Raw genomic sequence first — 23,536 nt, 5'->3', positions numbered from 1 at the left:
TTGTTTTTGTTTTAAAAGTTAGGATCTTGCTACATAACTCTGGCTGGCTTATCATGTACTCGCTGGTCATCCTCCTGCCTCTGTCTCCCAGACATGAACATTTTTAAATGATTGTCTTTTCCTTCCTCTTTTTCCCACTTTAGACAGGGTTTCCTTGGGCAGTTTAAAGCTGACCTTGAACTTGTTCTTCCCACCCACCTGGCCTCCTAACTCCTGCCCTACCCTCCCACGGAATAAAAAGGCATGCTGAGCTGAAATTGTTATCAATAGTAGAATGTGTGTACCGATTCGTCATATTTAATTTAACAATTCTGAGGCCCACAAGACGGCTCTGCAGTTAACGGTGCTTGCCGCCAAGCCTGGCGACCTGAGCTTGGGATCCTCAAATCCGCGCAATGAAATGAGAGACCTGACTCCCACAAATTATCCTCTGACCTCCATAGGTGTGCTAAACACAGACATGTTGCCACCACACACAGACAGGCTGTGCTCGCTCTCTCCGTGCTAATTGATGCCCTGGTGCCTATCTTCTGTGTGTTCCCGGCCATTTACCGGAAAGCAGGCACTGGATGGAAACAGGGACATTCTTAGCTTTGAGTTCCGTTGCCGGACTAAATTGCCGTAGTATTTTCTTGGCTGTGCTGTTGTGGTTTGCTTTGTTTTGATTGCTGGGGCAAGTTAAGCATCAGGCCTATGTAGAAGCATCTATGCAGTCAAGTGCTCTACCACTGAGCATACCCCCTCTGCAGAAGCATCTGTGAATCCCTTTATCGGGTCTCTGAGTTTGGGGTTATGAATGAATGATTAACTGGGACAAGAAGGTCTCCCCTTTCTCAAGGACACAGACAGACTCACTACAGAGGGCAGTGGCCTGGCCATCTGCACCTTCCCATAAGTCTCAGCATTTGGGCTGGTCAGGAAATAGGAAAGAGGCAAGTTATGATCAGTCTGGGGCCTGAACCTTGTAAAACTGGCCACCCAACCCAGTTTTACAGGGCAGGCAGCAAGAGGCCAGGCCTGCTCCACCCAGCCTGCTTCCTCTCTGCAGGCCCATCCTGAGAACACTATGTTTTCTCTCCAGCGGGGCATTGACCCCATTCTGTCATAGTAATTGTCCCCATAAAATGAGCCCTAAGACAAAGCTGCCCATATTTAGAGCCCCCAGGCTGGCCTGCCTTATCTCGCTGTGGTAGTACCTGGAGAACATCAGCCTGGGCCACTGACAAGGAGCCAGTAAAAGCAGGCAGCAGAGAAGAGGGAGAACCTTCATGGAGGCCCTGCTTCCCACGACTGACTAAGCATCCTTCGCAGTAACACCTGCAGCTTGCTCAGGGACAGAACCCTTAGTGACCTGCATGCCTCTGCGTCCTCCCTCCCAGCCCATACTGCATCAGTCTCTCTCCTTTGGTTTGTAGAAAGAGAAGAACTCATCCAGGGTGTGCTGGCCCAGGTGGCAGAGCAGTTCTCCAGGTACCGTATTCTCTGCATGTACTTTTCAGGCTTGTGGGAGCTGAGCGTAGCCATAGTGAGGCTTCTGTAGCTTCAGTAGCGAGACTAGCCAGGCACATTCTAGCAATCTTATCCCCAAAATTGTGTCCAGTGGCTGCTGGAAGATTATTAGTTCTGGGGTGGTGAGTCCACCCCCACCACTCCATTTTTCCAGGACTTGAAGCCGCCTACAAAACACCCTTTTACAAATGAGTGTTTCCCACTGAACTGCTGTGTAGGTCGAGGGGCGGGGCTTCCTTTTCATTCATCAACACCCTACTAAATTCTATGTCAGTATTGTTAGTTTCTCAGAGCGATTTCTGAGCATAGCAGTACCCCGTAGCTGTCTGTGTTGTTCAGGGCAGGGTACAGGCTTGGGGTCAACCCACCTGAAGTCTACACAGAGAACCCAGGACAGAGTAGTGAAGACACCAGACCCAGGGACATTATACATTCTTTAAAAGCATCTCCTGCTGTCTTGGTCCCCTCTCTAGCCTCCTTGGAGACCTCCCCTCAGGTAGGAACCCATACGTGTTTGCCAGTCTGGGTTATGTTTTGTCTTTTCTCCCACTTTTCCCCTCAGAGCGTTTAAGATCAACGAGCTGAAAGCAGAAGTTGCAAACCACCTGGCCGTGCTGGAGAAAAGGGTGGAACGTGAGTGGAGTTTTTTTTTTTTTTTCTTCTTTCCGCTTTCCACGTATACTTTTAACCACTGTCAGAATTAGCCACTTAGAGTTACGAACGAGTTAGTACTGACGGCAAACACATCTTTTCTTGGCGTGCTGCTCTGATATTAACAAAGGCTAAACCAGGACAGATCTAAGCACGCGTTTCTATGAAGCGCAGCTCGTACAAAGCCGCACAGAACACAGAGTAATACCCCAAATGGCCTCCGTCTGGCCCAGCAGAACCTCTGCCAGGACTCCAGCTCTGCGCCTCTCTGCATGAGACAGGGGAATGTCTCTTCACGCCGCTATGCAGCTTGCTTCTGCAGAGTTTGGAATAAGTATATGACATCTGCATCTCAGTGTTCAGCCACTCCTATAGGAAAGAAGAAACTCTGCCCGTGAGCAAGAGTCAGGTCCAGTCTCCGTTCAGGTTCCAAAAAGTCACATTTGGGGAGGGAAATAGCTTCGAGGCCCCTCAGCTGTCGTGAGGGAATCAATGAAAGGCTCGATGCTTCCGCCCCATAGGCCTGCGGATCCCACATTCCACCCTCAGCTCCACAGCCAGGCGCTCTGTCACTGTCAGGCTCAGCCTGGCAATACACGGGCACCTAATTTATTAACTTGGGCTGAGTAAACAGAATCCAAACAGGAAGCCATTAAGAGGCAAGCATCCCCGAAGAATATGTGGCAGATTCTGTTCGGAAGATTGAGTGGATGTCTTTCTTTTTTTTTTTTTTTTTTTTTTTTTTTTTTTTTTTTTTTTTTTTTTTTTTTTTTTTTTTTTTTTTTTGTATCTTGCTTTTTAATTGCTTCTCTTCTTTTTTTCAAGAAAAAAAATTTCTATCACATAAAACCCAGCTCCCTGAAATAAGCTGAAACACGTTCCCATCATCTCTCTCATGTGTCCTCCTCAAAGCACGTTGACTTTTCCCAATTCAGCTGATCTTTGAGTCCTCAAGACTATCTTGTCTTGCCTGGGATGATGGGAATCACAGATAGTGACCCCTCCAGTTCATTCAGCAAATGAGACAAGAAAAGACCAGTGTCTGGAGTCCATGCCACCTTTCCTTAGGGAGGCGGCACCCTCCTGCACGCCTGTCTTGCCACCTTGATGGCTCTGAACAGAAGAGATCTTGGGGAGCCCACCACACTGCTAGAGGGTGTGGTGCAGCATGACAACCCCCCCCACACACACACACCCTATTCTTGTAACTCCTAGTCCCTCTGTCACCCCACGGTCCCCACTGCCATTGCTCCCACTGTTACCAGATTCCAAGCCTGCTGGAGCTGAAGCACAGCCAGAGTAGGAGAGTGTGCACTCCTGGGGCCACCTCACAATTTTACACCTCAGAGTGCCGCACCTTGGGGGTTCTGAATCCCAGCAGTGCCTTCTGGGAGTCAGAAACTCTGGCTCAAAAGTATCAGCAGGGCTGGCACCTCTGGGATCTAAGCGAGAGTCGTTTCTAGGCTGTCTCTAGTAGTTGGTTACCTGGCTGGAATCATTCCATGGCTGCAGCCTGCCCCTGTCTTCATGTGGCTCCCTCCTCCCAGCCACCATATCTCAGTACTCCCTGTCTGTTTCTTAAAACGCCTCTGTTTGAATCAAGGATGGTCCCATCTCAAGTTCTCTGTCTACTAACTGCCAAGGATCTCTCATCTAAATCAAGCGGCATTCACAGGACCCGGCATTTAGGATAGGTCACATGCTCTGTGAGGCACAGTTCAACCCACTGCAGTGAGCATCCACCGCTCCCTCTTTCTCAGTGGAGATCAGATTAGTCTCCTGCTGAGATGTATGGAATATTGGACTCTCTAAACGTGAGAGGGACTTTAGCCACAGACCGTGGAAGGAGCTCACTGCCAGGGCACCAGCCACATCAACAGATACATAAAGCCACTGTCACCATTTGGCTTAGGACTGCCACACCCAGCAGGTACCTCCTCAACCTCTATTTGTCTCTTCTCTTCTGATGCCTCGACTGTCCCAGGTCCCCAACTGTAGGTCTCACTTCTGGCATCTCCGTGTCTTCTTGCATCTCCGGGAGTGGCTTTGTATGCACGGGCTCTCTGCCACAGAAATCCAGCTGGCTCTGGGCTCATTCATTCCCGGTCCTCTTAGCTGACCACTTCCTAGTTTCCAGAGTCTCCAGAGACCTCTCCTTTTAGCATGGATATAGCCAGGAATGTCACCCACGCTAATCCCCAGGGACTTTGAGTTTCAGATACTTAGGTCCTCACTCTGAAGATGCAGATAGGGCTTGTCGGGTATATACAAGTAGGAGAGACAGGGTGAAAAGTTTGAGTGGGGACTACGGTCAGACCTCATTCGGAGCAGGATGCTAGGGAATTGTCCAACCCAGATGGTCCTGACCCTGGATGACTGCATAGGCTGCCAGGAGCTCAGCTCGAGTCCCTGCCCCATATAGATACAACCATGCAAAAATATGTGCATAAAGACATGGACAGACACACGCGTGGGCATGCATTCACATACAACTTCACCTGGCCGCCATCAGCTAGTATCTATGTCTTGGGGTGAGGGACAACCAGCTAGCCAGGCCGCCTGTAAACCCCCACACTGCACCGACCTTGTCATGAATGGAATTTCCTGCTTGCCCTTTGACCTTAAGCCAAATACACGATTCTCCTCCCGTGACTTCCAGCGCTTTTTCTCCCTTTCTGTGTAAATGTTTAGCCTTTAAGGCGTGTGGTGGGTCAAAGGTGATTTCATAACCATGGAACAGCCTGGCCCTCACCTCCTGTCCTGCCTGGAGCTATTCACTTCTTTTCTGGTGTGCTGGGGGTGGGGGGCACAGGGAAACCTTGCTCCCTCTACCCTTTGTACCCATGCCCTGGACCTGAACCAAGACCTAAACACCAGTGTGGGCCACAGCCAGAGCTAACCCCTGGGAGAAGAGTTGGACACGGGGCGTGCAAACAATCCAGAATTTCCATACTGAACTGAACCAAACCAGAAAACCTTCTGTGTCTGCTCCCCCTCCCAGGAAGTGTGCCTGAGGCAAAGCTTCAGAGCAGCCCCAGGAAAAGGCTTTGGAAAACTCAGCTCCCTGCCTTTGAGAGGAGAGCCTTAGTTTTGCAGCCAGGAGAGAACAAGCCCCCCAGATCCTGTGGGTTCTTAACGTGGAAGAAGGGGGAAACTGCCTTAGCTACTGCTATGGCCCCTTTTCCTCCGAGCCACCATCTCTTAGGAAGTCACTCTCAAATCTTTTCATTGGGAGGTAAAGATACAGAAGTCCACACAAAATCCTTCCAAAGTTGGAGCTGGAGAGATGGCTCGGTGATTAAGAACACTGGCTGCAATTCCAGAGGACCTGGGCTCAGTTTCCTGCACGCACCCACATGGCAACTGTCTTTAACTCCAGTTACAGGGGATCCAGCACCCTCTTCTGGCCTCCTGGGGCACTGCACTTAGGTGGTTGCATTGACACCCATGAATGCAAAACATGCATGCACATTATTTTTTCAGAAATCCCTTCTGAAGTCCACATGTACTTCCAAGGTTTCAAAGCAAGATAATTCTGCACAGCAGCATGGCAAAAGGTCACATTGATTGTGTCACCAGGGCCCTGGCAAGGTTAAATGATTCAGGGAACTTCTACTTTAGCTTGGGGTATCTGTGCCTACCTATATGCCAAGCTTAAGAGAAAACAAGAGGGCCCTAAAGGATGGAACTTGGGCCAGGCCATGAGCACAGCAGCCTCCCACCGTTGTTTTTGACCGCCTCTCCTCTCTGTATGGAGCATCCGTACCCTGAAGTAGGCTTCCTTCTCCATGGAGTGATGGAGGAAATCACAAAGGTTCCAATGACTGAATCAGGCCTGTAGAATCTTTACATGGGTGTGCCTTTTTCTGGGGCCCTCAGTCCACAGTACCCCTCCATGCCCGTATTTGCTCATTCTTCAGTCTTTTTCTTTTTTTTAAGATTTATTTATTTATTATGTATACAACATTCTGCACACCAGAGGAGGGCGCCAAATCTCAGTACAGATGGTTGTGAGCCACCATGTGGTTGCTGGGAAATGAACTCAGGACCTCTGGAAGAGCAGCCGGTGCTCTTAACCTCTGAGCCATCTCTCCAGCCCCCGTGCTGTGTTTTTAACAGTTATTCTGAGCCCAACTGAGTGAGAAAGAGAGTACATTGTCGCGGTGGGCACTGTCCTTTGGCAGAAAACCAAGAGGTGGTCATAAAAGAACATAATCATTGTTTTGGTTCCTCAAGAACCCGGCTTCCGGCAGCATTTTCAGGCATTCCCCGCATTTCCGAGGGAACATCTTGGCTAGTAAGCTTGTTGGCAGGCACACCCTCCAGTTCACTGGGACACACACACACATACGCACCCGCCCAGAATGTGACTGAGTCTCACCCTGCTCTTCCTTGACGTTGCCTGTTTGTTTCTTGACTGGTGGGGAGTTGAGGGATCCCCACATATTAGTAGCATGGGAAGGCGTGGAAGCGTCTGCCGTGAGCCAGCATCCTCCTGAGACCCTCAGCTCCCAGCCTGACTAGATCCTTGCGACTACTTCTGGTGACCCCATCTGTGTCTCTTTGTCACCAGTGGAAGGACTTAAAGTGGTGGAGATCGAAAAATGCAAGAGTGACATTAAGAAGATGCGGGAGGAGCTGGCCGCCAGAAACAGCAGGTGAGTGTGTGCCCGGAGCCTGCAGCACTTGGCCCTGGAAAGGGGTCCGTGTGGAAAGCATGCGATGGAATATGGCTTTGTGTCCCCACACAAAAGCTATTGTGACTTGGTTCCAACGTGGTTGACACGAGCTAGAGGAAGCCTGTTGTGCCAATGCTCCTCCATCCCATTCTCTTAAAGAGTTTTGTTTCTTTGTTTATTTTTAGTTTATGTGCATGAGTGTTACCTGTATGTGTGTCCGTGCACCTTTTGCATGTCTGATGCCCATGGTGACCGAAAGAGTCAGATCCTCTGGAACTAGAGTTACAGGCAGTTGTGAGTTGCCATGTGGGTGCTGGGAATAGAACCCAGGTCCTCTGCAAGAACAGTAAGTGCTCACATAACTGCTCAGCCATCTTCCCAACCCCCTATGTTTTCTTAAAAAGGGGGTTTTGTGGCAGGCGAGAGCTGGAAAATGGCCTCACAGGAGAGGGAGCTCCCTCTCCTTCAGACCTGTGTGACGGTAAATTCCCCACTTGAAGGAAGTTGAGGTCTGGTTTTTGTTGTTTTGTTTTGGGTTTTTTGTTGTGGTTGTGGGTGTTGTTTTTGTTTGTTTATTTAGCTATGGTTGTCTTGGAACTCTCTCTATAGACCAGGCTGGCCTTGAACTAACAGGGATTCATCCCCCTGCCTCTGTCTCCCGAGTGCTGGGATTAAATACACATGCCCCCATACCCAGCTGCTATCTATTTTTAAAGATAGTGGTAAGCAGACAAAGGTGTTTGGCTTATAGGGAACCCCAGTTTTCACCCCCAGGTCTCCCAGTTTCCAAGGGAGCCCCTTCTGGCAGAGGGGCACAGCAAGTGTTCCCATTGTCATGAACTTGGATCACACAAGCCCATCAAAGGTGGTGTCCGCAGAGGCCGGTGACCAGTAATCCAAGCAAAATGTGCCTGCTGGATAGTTGGTCAGCAGGACTATCCACAAAAAACCAGAGTGCATGACCATAGGGCAACCCCGGAGCAAGGACCAGCCCTAAACAAGCCATCTCAGTAGTCTTAGAATCCCAAGCTGCACTGGAGACCACTGCCTGAACTCAAACAAAGCCAGGCTGCCTGCTGAGGGTGGGTGTGGCTCCTGCCTGCAGGTAGGAGGTACATGGAAAGCCAGTGGTCCCCGCACAGTTGTCTCAGGGAGGGCGAGAGGTACACCATGTTGTCCTATGAGAACCCTGTCATGCTCAGTGTCACATGGACTGGCCAGCTGGTGTAGAGTTTGGGAGCCCTTGTTCCTTTGATTTGGATGAAACAGGGCAAAGCATTTTGCAGCCATAGGAAATTGAGTGAATAGTTCCCTCCCATTGTCCTTAAGAAAGTAGCTCTTCAGGGGTCAAGAGAGTCCCTCTAAGAAGAACCCAGGGGCAGATGGGGGCAGATGGTAGTCAGCTGAGGCTGGAAACCAACCTGACAACCTTGGACCCAAGGCCTCACTCATCCTGCTATCACCCCAGGAAGCCTGACTCTCCAGGACCAAGTAGGGGCAAGTGGCCTCTGTGCAGGCCCCCATCAGCAGCGCTGGCAGTCTGCCTGTAGTGGGTCTTTGGCTCGGCTCAGTGACAAGTGTGCCTCTGTACCCCACAGGTACAGTCTGGAGCTCAGAGACATAAGCCAGAGCCCTCCAGTGCCCCAGCAGGCTTGCAGAAGTGGCACTGTCCATAGGCAGTGATGGGGCATTCCTTGTAAGCGAGATGGGTCTGTGGGTTGCTTTAGTGTCCACAAGGGGGCGACATGCTCAGATTCCACCTCCAAAGGGCAAGCCGATCTGGGGCACTGGCTATGGTCGAGTCCACACCTAGTCCTGGCTCAGGGCCCTGTAGCCGGTTTTCTCCTGGACCCAATGCTTTAGTATTCTGAATGCAGAATGGGGAGTGTGGTTTTTGTGCTGCCCCTTCTGTCTTGTTGACGGAAGGAGTTCATTTTAAGTATAGATGCACACCCAGAAATCAAGCCCCCATCCTCCCGGATGAGGCTGTGTAGCCTCACCTGGATTGTTAAGAAATGTTGTACCCTTGAGGGATGCAGTTGCCATATTCTTGCCTTTCTCGGGGAGCAGAAAGAATAGGAGCCGGTGGGGTGGGTATGGGGGGATTACAGCCAGCGCCACAATCGTGAGTCTGAAGAGAAGACCAGCATTAGCCCACTGTGAGCACACCCTGCCGGGTGTCTGAATCCACCAGAACCTACCTGGGACAGCAGGGGGCACACACACAGCCTGCCAACGCCCTGGGCAGGACGTCTTCTCCTTAGACCCCCTCAGTTTCCTCTGTTTCCCAGCAAAGAAAGAACTCCAATGGCTAGGCTACATTCAGAGCAGAAGTAAGTTGAATGTGGCTACTGTGGTCTCCTGCACCGCACAATGAAGGAACGAGAAGGGAGCAAGACCAAGGCGGGGTCATGCAGAAAGATGGGGTAGTGCCTGAGGTTTGGAGGGTATAATCTCTGCCTTTGTCCCAGACAAATGGTCTTGACCATGAACTGATTGATCCCCAGGGGATGGGAGGATGGGAACCCCAGGAAATGAGGCAAAAAAGAGCTCCAAATGGGACAAAAAGAAGAGGTGCTATGCCAATTGTTCAGCCAGCTGGAGGATGCTGGTTCCTGTGGCAACGGGGCCCAGAGTGAGAAGTGGCTGGCCGAGACAGGGTCAGCAGGCACCCAGCATCCTGGTCTGCCCCCAAGGCCTCAGCAAGAAGGAGCAGGATTCCAGTGTCAGCATAGATAATGCCTGGTGAGGGCTTCCATATGCTTGGGCAGGGGGCAGAAGACACAGAATAAAACACATGTGTGAATGTTTATACAAACGAGATTCAGGGAGAAAGGGAGCATCGTACCACCCTACGCAGCCAAGAGAGGAGCCGATCTGAAATCAGGGTGGCGTGTGGACAGGACATGGCTTCACTGGGCTATCCCATCCGTTCCTTCTGTCACAGATTTACTACATCTGTGTTTGGTACAGCGGCCATCAGAAACCTGATAGTCTTGGCAAGTGTGCAGTTGGGAGGGAGGTAAAGGCTGCGTTTCAAAAGGAATAGATTTATGATTCTGGGCTTGGAAATATCGCAGGCTCATGGAAGACTCCAGACAACCCAGAGAGAGGCGGGGGGTTGGGGGGGGGGTCACTGATAGTGACAACATCCAGGCCTGTCTTCAATTTAAATCCATTGCAAAGTCTCCCTCCCTGGTGTTTTCTTGGGTATGTTCAACTAGTTTTGAAGGGAAAAAAAAAAACTTAAAAATACTGTTTTGCGATCTTCTTTGCTTGTAATGTTATGAAAAAAAAAGTAGATTAAATTGTAACCACACAGGGCATATATTTTCCCACAATACCACCCGTTTTCTTAACCCAACACTGCATGTGACTGGAAAGCTCAGGTGTCTAGCCATGTGTTTCTGTGCCTCAGAACCTTCTGAAAGGACACCCCAGGCTGTTGTCAGAGTGACGTCCGTCCGGAGTGGGGCTTGGGGAGAAATGGGCAAGTGGGAACGTGAGGGTTTCTTTTGTTTTTCTGCTGTGTTTGCTGGCTTTTGTTTGTTCTGAATCGGGATCCCCACCTATGGCCGCAAACACAAGACCCTTCAGCCTCATCACCTGGGTGCTGACGTCACAGGCGTGGACCGCCACACCCGGCTGAGTCTTTGAGAATCAGATGTTCTACTGTGTATAGGATGTGGCTCAGCTGGTAGAGTGTTTGCCTCCTGTTCCCGAAGCCCTGGCTTCCATCTCCAGCACCGCAGAAACTAGGGGTGGGTGGTAAGCTACCTCTATAATCCTAGCCTGCAGGTGGCTCAGAAGTCCAAGGTCATCCTTGGTTACATAGCAAGTTGAGGCCAGCCTGGGCTACATGAGATCCTGTCTCAGAAAAAAAAAAAGCAAGCAAGGGAAAAGAAAAAAAGTTCTTGTGTCTTTTAAAAAGATTTTGTAGCTATCTCTTAAATAATAGACTAATAGATTATAATAAATTTATTTCCAAATGTAAGTTTATTAATTATACATATATTAATAAATTTATTAATTTATTTAAAAAGTGAGCTCTGGCCACATTATCACCTGGCTTTCAGGGTATCCCTAGTTGCTATCCAGGAACCAAGCATCTCCCAGCTGCCCTGCTGGATACCCCTATGGCAAATCTGGTGGTTGGGTCTGTGCGTTCCAGGACTAGGGCTACAGGTCCGGGGCTGAGGCTATGGGTCCTAGGGTTGGGGCTGTGTGTTCTGTTTGCTCTGCTGCCCTGAGCAGTATACAGAGTGCTTCCCAGAGGAAGAATAACTAGTTCTTCCTCTCCCCTCCAGGACCAACTGTCCCTGTAAATACAGTTTTTTGGATAACAAGAAGCTGACACCCCGACGTGATGTCCCCACTTACCCCAAGGTGAGATGGGTTTCTGGCCCAGGGAAAGTTCTAGCTCTGTGTCCCTCAGACCCAGGACGCAGGAACCCATGACTGGCCCCTTGCTCTGCACAGTGCCAACACCCCCCCCCCTCCATCCCTATCACGGGCTGAGGAAGGGTGGGAGGTTGTCAGGCAGGATATTTTTCTCTTGGACATTTGTTTAGAGAAGCAATTCCAGAGCTCCTTCCCTCCCCGGCCCACAGCTGACATAAAAGACATCTGCATACAAACATTCCACCAAGGAACTTTAACAAGGATCTTAAAAATCTGCATCACTGGTTCCCCTGTCCCTGAACAACACCGTTTTTATGGAAAGCTTTTCACAAAAGTTTCCTGAGTTTTAAAAGCAGCCAAGCCCAGAGTCAAGTAGCTATGACCTGGAATTCAGCTGTTTTCAATGCCTCCAAAGAACGCCACCCCCGTAGCGGTGGACTCTGGTTAAACCCTGGCTCACACTTTTACGCTGAGGTTAAGCCGACCACCCACAGGTTCTCCTGGAAGCCCCCATAGGTCCCTGGAGCCCACTAGTCAGTGATTTGTTCCACATCTGTCCAAGCCGTGCACCGAGTATCATCCAGGAGACCAACACCTTTCCGCATGGACAAACATGGTCCATATCTTTTGCAATCCTGTCTGGGGATTACATGGCCCAGACGGGAACAAACTGAGCCAGCCTCTACACCAGTCCCTTCTTAAGAGAATGAAGAAGGCTAACCCCACGGCGGCCCTCCTGCTGCCTCGTGTCCAGAATATCTTCCTTGACATCCACAGTTCACCCTACACCTCAGTGCTCAGTGGACCCAACCTCAGCCTCAGGCCTTTATCAGCCAGGGTGTGGCTTAGCTTGAGGCTGATTCCGGGGGTGGCTCCCCCCCCCAGACAAACCCAGCAGAGCTTCTCGGCAGGGATGTGAACACGTGCCCAGTGGCTTATTGTCCCTTCTCTTCACTTTACGTAGCTTTTACTGTTGAGATCTGATTGACAGTTGTGAAGTTCATTTTTTTGGGCTCTGAGCACAGTGAGTTCTGACACACATAGTCATGAGATTACCATCATGGTAAATACAGGGAACATTTCTATCATTCAAGCGCTCCTAGGAGCCCCTCGTAGCCCAGGCCACTATAGAGGGGAGTCCAGTGACAGCTTCCAAGGAAGGACAGCCCCGAGTCTGTTCTCAGCATCTGTGAGGGGGGCTGGAGAAGAGAGAAAATGCTCACCCTGATGTCGCCGTGGGCACGGCTTTAGTCACTCACAGACAGACGCCCCACTGTCTGGCTAACATACCACTCCCGTCTTCCTAGTACCTGCTCTCCCCAGAGACCATCGAAGCCCTCCGGAAGCCCACCTTCGATGTCTGGCTTTGGGAACCCAACGAGGTAGGTGAGGGACACTCAGGTTCTCCGGTCACTGGGGACAGCTGCTCAGGACGGCAGCTGACTGGGGGCTGTGCCCAGGCTGTTCCTCCCGTGTGCTTTCTCTTGTCTTTTTTTTTTTTTTAAGTTAAACACTCCTGAATTAAAATTTCTAGATATTAATTCAAAATGACTCAGTGGGCTCAGAGGGATACAAAAGTCAGAGCCCAAGGCAAGGGGGCCTTACCCAAGCTTTAAAAAAAGAAGACCAGCAACCCCTGACCTTCTGATGACACCAAAAATGACCCCAGGCAACCAGCTGAACCCAGGCCCAGGCTGAGCACACTCTCATCTTCAGGATATGTGGGAAGATGTTGCCGTGTGGAGGCAGAACCGCTGCTTGGAACAGCTGTTTTCTGCTGAAAGGGGCCTCCAAAGGAGCATCCTACTGGAAAGTGACACCAACAGAGGCCCCGGACGGCTGGACACAAGATAGTGCCTATGTGAGATTTGCAGAGAGAGGAGTCGGTTTTGACCGAAGATATTTCTTCAAAGTTTCTCATTTGCTAAGAAATATCAACGTGGAGAAAGAACAAGTCCCTCCTCGTGGGCAACTCACCAAAGCCTAAGGGCTCTTCGCTTTTCCAAAGCACAGACTCGTGGAAATAGACCAAACTGCTCCCTGTCCCTTGGCAAGGTCAGTTGTAGCAAATGGGATTTTGTGCCTTTAGACAGGAGAGTCCCCACATTTCCCAAATAAACCTCTTCCAGCATGTTCCTGCCCAGCATCAGAGGGCCTTTGGCTGGGGAACTTTGGCCAGAAAAGCAGAGACTAGGCTGGGAGATGCTCGATGGCTCAAGGAGCTTGCTGTCTACAGTGAGGACTGGGGTTCAGATCTGCAGCATCCATGTAAATGTCTCCTGGGTATGGCAGCTGCCTGTGATCTCAGCACAAGGGAGGCAGAGATGCCCTGAGCAGGCTGGTTAGACAGACTGGTCTAATCAGTGAGCTCTGTGTTCAAGTGATAGATCCTGCCTCAGGTTTTCGAAAGGGTGGATAGCAATCAAGAAAGATACCAGGTGGTGGTGGGCACGCACTTTTAATCCCAGCACTCCGGAAACAGAGGCAAGTGAATCTCTGAGTTTGTGGCCAGCTCGGTCTACAGATCAAGTTCCAGGTCAGCCAGGACTACACAAAGAAACCCTGTCTCAAAAAAACAAAACAAAGCAAAAATACTCTATCAACCTCTGGTCTCCACACTCGTGTGTGTGCATGCACACACACACACACACACACCCTCACGCTTGCCCACACACATACAACCTCCCTACACATCCACAAACAACAACAAAACAGAAAAGCAGGACCTAGCTCAGTTCACTGGAAGAGCACCCCATCAACAAAACGCCAGAGGTGCAGCTACCAAGGGTTCCGCGCTCCAGCTCCGAGGTATGAAGCCGGCATGCAGAGATCAGCATTCAGGCAGCGTCTTAGACGTGCCGTCCTTCCAGGTCAGTGTGGAGTCACACTTTCCTGAGCACAGGTACCAGAAACAAAGATAGGGCTTTGAAGAGACACTGGTGCTTCCAGGGCCTGGGCAGAGCAAGACTGTGACATAGAAAGGTACAGCAGGTGGCTCAGAATGTGGCTCCTCCCACCAGTAGGTGGCCAGCCCTGCTTCTGCCTCACTCTCTAGGATAGTCCCAATACCCAGTCGTTGGCTTTAGCCAGTCAATGTCTCTAGTGAGGGTGGCTGCATAGAAACCAATACTTGAGGGTTTGTGTTTTGTTTTTTCTGCTGCTGCTATACCCCCTCCATGGAGCCTCCGAGCACAGTGCTCCCTGTGGTGGGAGCGAAGGTTGTCCCCAAGGCTGAAGAACTCACACATCCATAATAGAAGCATCACCCTTCTGCCCTCACTTTGTAGACCGTGGTCATAGCTGCTCTCTGGCTGGCAGGAGGGCACGGTGAGTGGCTCTTACAGCTGGACCCAGCCATGTGATATCTTCCACTGCCCATAGCTTCGGCCAGACAGACTAGCGGGATGCTTCTAGAGATTTCTTGCTGCCTTCCGGTGGTAAGTCAGAAAAACGCCCCAAATCAAGAGCCTCGGTCTCGGGCAGATTCAACTGTGAACAGCAAGTATGCGTGACTGAATATACACCGAGGACCTGGGCAGCCGCCTGAGCCTGAGATGGCAAAGAGCATCAGGGCCCTGTGGCGGCACACCTCTCTCTTCCAGTGGGGGCAATTCCACATCTACCCATAGGTCCGCCCAATATCCTTCTCAGACCTAGTCCAGGATGTGATCATACGTTGTTCTGGTGCCTCAGGTCCTATGGGGCGTCATCAGAGACCGCAGGCAGTGAGGTGGCTGCTCTGCCACACTGAAGGATCACCCACTGTCGCCTTGGAAGCTGTCCCCTCTTGATCAGTGCTCATCACCATCTTCAGGAGCCACCGCTCAGGGAACAGACCATCACGCCTGCTCTGAAGCCACCATGTCCATCACAGAAGTGGTAGCAGATGGTGGCGTCTGGCAGTTCTCGGAATCTCTCAACTGTGGCTCCACAGCAAATATTTCATCTCTCCAGGGCTTCTCAGAACACTGCCTGGGCCTCTGGGGCAAACCCAATGGTTGCCCGAAGGTCCTGAGGGCTGGCATTCTGTACGGTGGGAGGACTGGTAGCCCTGGATGGACAGCAGCTGCCAGCCAGCATCTGGGGAGTCAGCTGTCCTCAAGCCAGGGCCAGACCCCTTGTTGCTCTGCAGGAAGTGCTTTCTGGGGCCAGCATCTTCAAAGCCAATGACTTCTCAAAGAAGATGTGTGTATGGCCACCGTACCCTCGGGATGCTCCGTGACAGCCTAAGTCCCCTGTGAGGTCCGAGTGAGAGATTGTTTTCTGTTTCTCAAATGAACTTGTGGTACCATAGAATTTTCTGCTACCAACAGAATTTAATTATCGTAGTCCCAAAACATCACATTAACTGCCACATTCCCAGGGCCCATACATATTAATTAACAAAAAAGACTAGAGCTTGGTGGCATGCACACATTTTCTCTGACAGTCGGCCATGTCAAACCACCAGAGACTGGGCGGCATCAACAACAGCAGCAGTGTGTTATTGTCTCATTGTCCTGGAGCCCGGAGGTCACGGTCAAGGTGTCTTGGGTTGGTCATCCCTGCACTGTCCCCTTAGCTCACAGATGACATCTTCTCTCCATTATCTCTGTGTCTGTGTCCTATCTGTCCCTACAGAGTCGTGGTCAAATTGAATTGGGCCCCTCCTATGACCACATCTATCTTGGTTGCCTCTGTAAAAACCCTGTCCCCAGTATGGTCACGTTGGTGGGGATGTCGTGGTGGGGTCTCTACATACTATTGATGGGACATAATTCAGTCCCTCACATAGATGCCACTTGGTGCCCAGATGCAAGGGAAACTGGCCAGGCCACAGCACTAACAACTGTTGCCCTGTGCAGGTACTAGGACGCTGGTACCCAGGACCAGGCTGGCACTGATGTGTGACCTAGGGGAAGTGCTCCCTGCTGGGACCATGCCATGTGTCCGCAGGGCTGTCCCCCTCCATTCTGTATTACAGACCTGCTTCTCCCAGAAGCAGAGCCACTGTATCCAGGCTTAGTTACATGTCCCTTTTCTATTCCTCATTGGCTTAGTTAGTGTCCAAACTCTGGCAGATGCTTGCAGAGACCTGAAAAAAGACAGCAGAATTCAACACCATGTCTGTCTCGCCCTATACCAAGTATCCACAGATGACAGAATTTCCAGAAATAACATTTGTCTGGACAAGAGATCCACCCTCCAGATCAAGGCAGTAGAAAAGCATCTCTAGTCCCAGCAAGAGGAGCGGACTCCAGCTCCTCAAAGCCTTGAGCGAGGAAGGGGTGGCCCTCAGTGACACCCTTTCCCACGTGTACGGTGGCTGAGCTTCCTCGCAACTCTTAACCCTCGACTCGGGTTGTGATCATTTTGGTGTCACCCTTTGCAGCTGTGTCTTCCTACACAAGGTTGCTATAGTGACTGGAATACACCTTGTCACTTTACTCCCAGGAGGCCTGCAGGCTGTCACCACCTGTCTGGGTGATCCTACAATTGGCCTGTCCCACCCTTCTCCGTCGTCCCCATGGGCACTGTTCAGGACAGTGCATGGGAAAGAAGGTCAGCTGACCTGCCTGCTCCCCCTGACCCCTGACCCCTGACCTCTCACCCCTGGCCCTGTTCCCACAGATGCTGAGCTGCTTAGAGCATATGTACCATGACCTCGGCCTGGTCAGGGACTTCAACATCAACCCCATCACACTCCGCAGATGGCTGGTAAGTGATGAACCCACACTCGGACCTGTCACTTCCCCTGCCACACCGGAATGGTCTACTCTGCCTTTCCTGGTGGCAGTGGGCTTCTGCAGAGCGGGCATCTGGGCCAGGGAAGCTCTGTTAGGTCATTTGTCCCCTCCCATGCCCTCAGAGGAGTAAGGAAACAGTATGACAATCAAGAAGAAACCCACAAGGCAGCCCACTAAAGCAGAGGTGTGTGGAGTTGGGGGTGTCATGTGTGTCTGGGGGTGTGTGGATAAGGAGGTTATATGAGTCGTGCGTGGAGTTATGTCTATGAGTATATAAATGTGCGTGTGTACGTGTGTGTGTCTGGGAGTGTGCATGTGAGAATGTGTGTGATAGGGAGTGTATGTCCCTGGCAGTGTGGATGTGTGTTTGTGAGAGTATATGTATCTGTCTTGGGCATGGTGTGGGTGGCTCTATGTATATGGAGGTAGGCATGGGTGCTTCGTAGCAGATCTTTTACTAAGGGATAAAATGTCATGAATCCAGAACTAAAAGTCTGCTAATTGTCCAATAGGCCTGGGAACCTAGAGTCCCTTGTGAAATGTCCCTGCCCCTCTCCCAGCTTTCCATCCCAGCGTGGCTCAGCAGACACCGGGGGATACTTTCCTCCCTGCCCCCAGGTTGTAGCATGGTGGGACATTGCAGGGCTCCTGGGCTGCACTGTCCTGTGATGGCGAACTTGGGGACACCCGATGCCTGGGAGCCTCACGGGAGCAGGGGCGGTGAGCTGACCCTTCCCTCCCCACAGCTCTGCGTGCACGACAACTACAGGAACAACCCCTTCCACAACTTCCGGCACTGCTTCTGTGTGACGCAGATGATGTACAGCATGGTCTGGCTCTGTGGCCTCCAGGTGGGTCCTGCCAGCCCCCACCCTCCATCCCTCACCCTGCCGAGTACCTGGGCCCTCCCTGCCCCCAGCCCAGGGGGCGTGTGACCTCTGCAGGGACTGTGTCCTCCGCCCCTGTCACTGCAGCCCAGTCTGTCCCCCACCCCTCCTGCCCTCCCACGAGGAGGACAGACGCCTGACTCTCTCCTAATCCAGGAGAAGTTTTCCCAGATGGACATCTTGGTCCTGATGACCGCAGCCATCTGCCATGATCTGGACCACCCAGGGTACAACAACACGTACGTTTGGGGTTTCTTTCTCCTTTCTGCTTTAGAAAGTGCCCCTTCTTTCAGGGGAAACTCAGCTTACCCAGCAGCTCTCAGACGGAGCTGCTAACTTAGACCCCTAGCCCTGTAGGATGTAGTTCCCAGCTTTGGACTCTGTCCAGGGCCCTGGGTCTCCCCCAGGAGGGTACCTCCAAGGCTACCAACCCACACAGGTAGCCACAGTCCCTTTTTATCAGCCCCAGGCTCTGAAGGTGCATGGCATCCTGCCCCCTCCCCCGTGGGAGACAGTGGGACTTGACACCACTGTCCTCCAGGATGCTCCCTCTCCAGGATGCTCCCTCTCCAGGATGCTTCCAAAGGCACATGCAGAGGAGCAGGGCTAGAGTGGGGGAAAGCAGGGCTAGGAAAGGCAGGTAACGGGACCAAGAGGATGGGCCCAAGAACCTCCTGTCTCCAGTAGAGTAGAATGCCACCCCACGGAACCAACAGAGTCCTCCCTCATAGTGAGGGCCTGAATTCAGTGACACATAGGTTTTTCTCTGATGCACCTTTGTGACTGTGTGTGACATCAGATATTCCTGGGGCCACGATTTGTCAGGGCAGAGTGGGTCCCAGGCCTAGCCATGTGTACTCTTCAGAGACAGAATCAATGCCAGGCGTGGCCATGAGGACTCCTCAGAGGTGGTCCCAGCAAGTCCTCTGTTACCTTTCTGCACATTTATTGGTCACCACAGCTGCCAACATCAGGTTGCCAACAACATTTTAGCGTTAACCAACCCTTAGAATGGCACAGTGGGGCTTTTCTTGTAAGCCCAGCTCTTGCAGGCTGAGTGAGGCTAAAAGATCCCTCTTTCCAGGCCACCTGGGCTTCAGAATGAGATCTTGTTATATATGCATGTACATACATATGTACATACATACATACGTTTAAACATACATACTTAATTACGTATAGGGTAGGGTAAGAGAACAAACCTGTTTCCTCTTTCCCGAAATCCTGTCTTTGCATATACCGAAAATCTGAGTTTTTGGAACCTTGATGTCTTCAAGGCATCACCGCAGGGAGAGAGCTGAGATCACGGGTTGGACTTCAAGGCATGGGATATCCAGTTACAGGAGAGCCAGGGGTTCAGCGAAGCAAGTTTCTGGTGGGAGCAGGCGCCTGGTCACTCGCCCTTAGGCACCTCCAGCTTCTGCAGGAACCATGCACACGCTGGCATACAGATGCCAGTGGCAGGGTGCCTGAGCCTCCTGCTCTCTCCACACATCCTAGATACCAGATCAACGCCCGCACGGAGCTGGCTGTGCGCTACAACGACATCTCACCTCTGGAGAACCACCACTGCGCCATTGCCTTCCAGATCCTGGCGAGGCCCGAGTGCAACATCTTCTCCAGTGTACCACCTGAGGGCTTCAGGCAGATCAGGCAGGTGTGTGCGGCCAGGGCTTTGTGGGGTCATAGCAGAGCCCTGCTCCTCAGAGGCTCTTGGTTACAGCAGTACCCATCAGGGAGCCTGAAACCAGCTCACCTCACCTGCTTCCTCCAGGGCCTAACGTGGTCTCCAAGGAGATGGGCCTTTGCCATATACACCTGGTGTCACCTGCATTTCGTTGTCATTAATATAACCCTAAAGGCTCCCTTTGAGATGATTCCTGTGTCCCTGCAGTAGGGGAAGAAACTGAACGAAGAAAAGGGAGGAACTGGCCCTAGGCAGTATGGGGCCTGGAAGGCACCTGCATTGCTTACAGCCTGGTAGAGCTGATATCCGCCATACAGCTTGAACAACTGTCACCCACCACGTAGAGCCTAGTCACCCCCTGCCCCGAGACAAGCACTTTTAGTCACTTAATACACTGCTCTCCCACGCACAAGGTCCCATCTGAACCACAACTGACTGAGCCACTAGTGCCATTTACAGGGGGTGGAAGGACCCAGGGTGACCCTGTCTGAAATGTGATGGTTGCTGGTAGCTGACCCCCAGAACCCTTCTTTGGAAACGGAAGTCTCATTATACCTCCTTAAGGAAGATCTCCAGGTGCTGCTATGGATTGGGCCCTAATCAATGACAGGTGGCCTCAAGAGGAACAGAGACATGAAGACAGTAAAAGACCATGCATGGGACCATAGAGGCAGATATTGGTATAGACAAAGCCAAGGGATTCCTGGGCAACCAGAACCTATAAGGAGCAGGAAAGAGCCTTCTCTCAAGCCTTGGGAGGAACAAGAACATGCTGGTATCTTCATTTTGGCCTTCTAGACCCCAAAACTATAAGGGGCTATATATCCCCAAAGCAGCGCTCAGCTAGGCCACCCATACTATGCCCATCAGGAGAATCCCCAGGGTCTCTGAGGGTCATGTGTTGCCATCCCTGGGGATCATGTCCTTTTGACTCTCAGCTGGCCTCCTTCCCCACATAGCTAAATTTATACATGGAGTGGGGTTCATCTGCCTCCTTCCCCACATAGCTAAATTTATACATGGAGCGGGGTTCATCTGCCTCCTTCCTGGAGAACTTGGAAGCTTGGCTTTTTCAAAGAGCAGCCACCCCAAAAACCATTATTTCCTCGCCTGCTCTCTGAGAAGTTCAAAGCTAACTGGAGTGCTTGACAACAGTCAATACTGAATCTCTGATTCGTGGTACAGCCCTCTCTTCCGTCTGCAGGCTTCTGCTCTTTCTGCTGATTCGTGGTGCAGCCCTCTCTTCCGTCTGCAGGCTTCTGGTCTTTCTGCTGATTCGTGGTACAGCCCTCTCTTCCATCTGCAGGCTTCTGCTCTCTCTTTCATGATCGCAGCCCCACCCTCTAAGTGCGTTCCATAGACTGTTAGGACAAACCCTTTTCTACAGTGGGTAAAGGGCATGCTAGGAAGGGAGGTGGGCACACAGGCCAGTGCCACCCAGTGAGCCTGATGGAGCATCCCTTAGTGTGTGAGTTTCTCCAGCAAGCGGTACCCCCAAGAGAAACAAGAGTCATCTAATTGGATGAGTAAACAATAAATCTGTGCAAACAGGATTTTCTTCCTGCTGGCCACCCTGGGATAACAAGGGATTGTCCTATTCCAGAAGTTTAAGAGTTCTAAAATAAGAGTTCTTCTGAAAACAAAAATCATTTATTCAAATTTTTGAAATATTTTATAAGTAATAAGGAGATGGCTCAGTAGGTAAAGCGCTTGCCACATAAACCAGACAACCTGAGCTCAGATCCCCAGAACCCACATCAAAACTAGACGCAGTAGTGTCTATAACTGTAGTGCACGCCTATGGGGAAAGGAGAGACGGAGGCAGAATTACCTGATGCTCACAGGCCAGCTGGCCTGGTGTCCACTACAGTGAACACCAGGGGATCCTGCCTCAAACAGGGTGGAAAGCAAGGACCAACAACCAAGGTGGTCCCCCTGCCTGCACGTGTGCGTGCATCCACACCCACACATACAAAACAGTTTGTCATTGGAGATCTTGAGGGATAACTGAATGTTCTGTTCATAGCAGTCTTTACAGGAAAAAGTTCATAATTCAAAGTGCAAGATGATGTGTCCCCTCCCCCACACACAAGAAATATACATTTGAGACCCCCCCACACACACACACACAAGATTCTTCATATTGATTGCTTGCTTCATATTGGCCTTTGAGGCTGGGGGTCTTATTTTCTTGGAAAAGTGATGTTCTACACCTGGTGCAGAGATGTTATGTAAATGTTTTATGGGATGGAGGGATAGGTGGGTGGATAATGGATGGCTGGGTAGGTAGGTGAATGGGTGGGTGAATGAAAAGATGGATGGATGGATGGATGGATGGATGGATGGACGGATGGACGGACGGGCTGTGCAGATGGATGAGTCAGGGAGTGGGTGGCAGATGGTTGGATGAGGGATGGAAGGAAGGAAGGGTGGGTAGGTGGGTAGGTGGTGAGTGGATGATGAATGGAAGGATGGGTGGACATACAGACAAATAGAATACTGTAGATGCGTGGAAAGCTAGATGAACAGGAGAAATGAAAGAGTGGGTTACATGGAATATAGTTTTGGATGCTATGGTTTTTATGCTACTAAAACTGGTTTTCCTAAACCAGTATTTAGCTAACTGCCTTAGTCTAGTTTCAACCACTATAATAAAATACCACAGGCTGGGTAGTTTTAAAGGGAAGAGGTTCATGATCACTCATAGTTCTTGAGGCTGAGAATTCTAAGAGTTTGGCATCCACATCTGCTCTGTTTCTGGTGAGGGATGTGGGCAGAAGGTTAAAGAGCAAGAGCGAGAATTCACTCCCTGTGGATTTAACCCAGTGCTGGATGAGTTGGGGGAGAATATGAAATTCTTCATGAGGATAGAACCCAAACACTTCTTACCACAGTCAGTCTAGGGACCAGATTTCAACCTGTGTTTAGGAGGGCATCAGCCATGTTCAAATCATAGCACAGCTAGAGTTTAAAGCCTTTGGATCCTCACTTATGAAGTAGATAGTGGGGATGTTACCAAGTATGTTCTGACTTAGATAATCTATATGCAGTCACATATAGATGAGACAATGGGAAAATTGTCTTGGGATCTGCTGCTGATATCCGCTAGCAAGCTCTGAGCAGGGCTAATACAGACCTAGGGGACTAAGGCTAGGGGACTTAAAATCTGCTTGGTTTTACAAGTCAGCATGACGACCCATCTGTTACCCTGTCAGGCTGTGATCTGTAGCCTGTGGACATGGCCCAGGGACAGACAGAGCACGCATGTGGGCTCTGGTCACACAGGAGCTCAGAGCACAGCGTGAGGAGCACTCACTGAGGTCCTGGCATGTGGTGACACTGTGTCCTCTTACCATCCAGGGCATGATCACATTGATCTTGGCCACTGACATGGCAAGGCACGCTGAAATTATGGATTCTTTCAAAGAAAAAATGGAGAATTTCGACTACAGCAATGAGGAACACCTGACGCTGGTAGGTTGTGTCTCTTGTGTCTTTGGAAAGCTGAGCCATAGCTCAGTTGGGAAAACCAGGAACCTAGGTATCTCCCCTGACCATGGGAGTGCTGGAGTGATTGAATTTCAGTATCCAGCTCCTCCTGGGCCAGCAGTAGACAAGGCTGCCCTGAAGAGTACTCCATGGGTCAGGGACAACCCCCTCCCTTAAGGTGAGGAGGTAGCCTAAGTGTACGTGGTGTCTGTCCCTTCTAAAAATCAAAATGCAAACCCAGCATGCTGGTTCATCCCTGTACTCAAAACACTGGGGAGGCTGAGGCAGGAGGATTGCAGCCACTTCAGACCCACCTGGACTACCTATACTGGATTCTGAGCTAGCCTGTGCTATAGTGTAAGACCCTATCTCAAAATTAAATTAACTTCAAAATGAGCAAAATGCATTAACAAAATAATTAACAATTAGCATCCCAGCATTCAGAGATTAAGTTAATTGCTCTGTGCTTCACTTTGGAGACATGCACTGTAGTCTCTCTCTCTCTCT

At 50.8% G+C, this 23,536-nt stretch overlaps 1 protein-coding gene across 1 annotated transcript in view; it reads left to right on the top strand.

Annotated features, from left to right (window-relative positions):
* The window catches only part of Pde9a (phosphodiesterase 9A), an 85,002-nt gene that overhangs the window by 57,237 nt on the left and 4,229 nt on the right, over positions 1 to 23,536 (top strand). Inside the window, exons 5-14 of the mRNA XM_005360302.2 lie at positions 1,416 to 1,470; positions 2,072 to 2,142; positions 6,734 to 6,818; positions 11,147 to 11,225; positions 12,548 to 12,622; positions 16,851 to 16,937; positions 17,713 to 17,817; positions 18,010 to 18,092; positions 19,354 to 19,510; positions 22,901 to 23,014. Coding sequence (XP_005360359.1) covers positions 1,416 to 1,470; positions 2,072 to 2,142; positions 6,734 to 6,818; positions 11,147 to 11,225; positions 12,548 to 12,622; positions 16,851 to 16,937; positions 17,713 to 17,817; positions 18,010 to 18,092; positions 19,354 to 19,510; positions 22,901 to 23,014 — 911 coding nt within the window. The remainder of the gene's footprint in view (positions 1 to 1,415; positions 1,471 to 2,071; positions 2,143 to 6,733; positions 6,819 to 11,146; positions 11,226 to 12,547; positions 12,623 to 16,850; positions 16,938 to 17,712; positions 17,818 to 18,009; positions 18,093 to 19,353; positions 19,511 to 22,900; positions 23,015 to 23,536) is intronic.

The sequence above is a fragment of the Microtus ochrogaster genome, linkage group LG2 (genome assembly GCF_000317375.1).
Source record: "Microtus ochrogaster isolate Prairie Vole_2 linkage group LG2, MicOch1.0, whole genome shotgun sequence".
In the NCBI taxonomy this organism is placed as follows: Eukaryota; Metazoa; Chordata; class Mammalia; order Rodentia; family Cricetidae; genus Microtus; species Microtus ochrogaster.
Note: the sequence above shows the minus strand (reverse complement) of the source record. Positions and strands in the feature narration are given on the sequence as shown.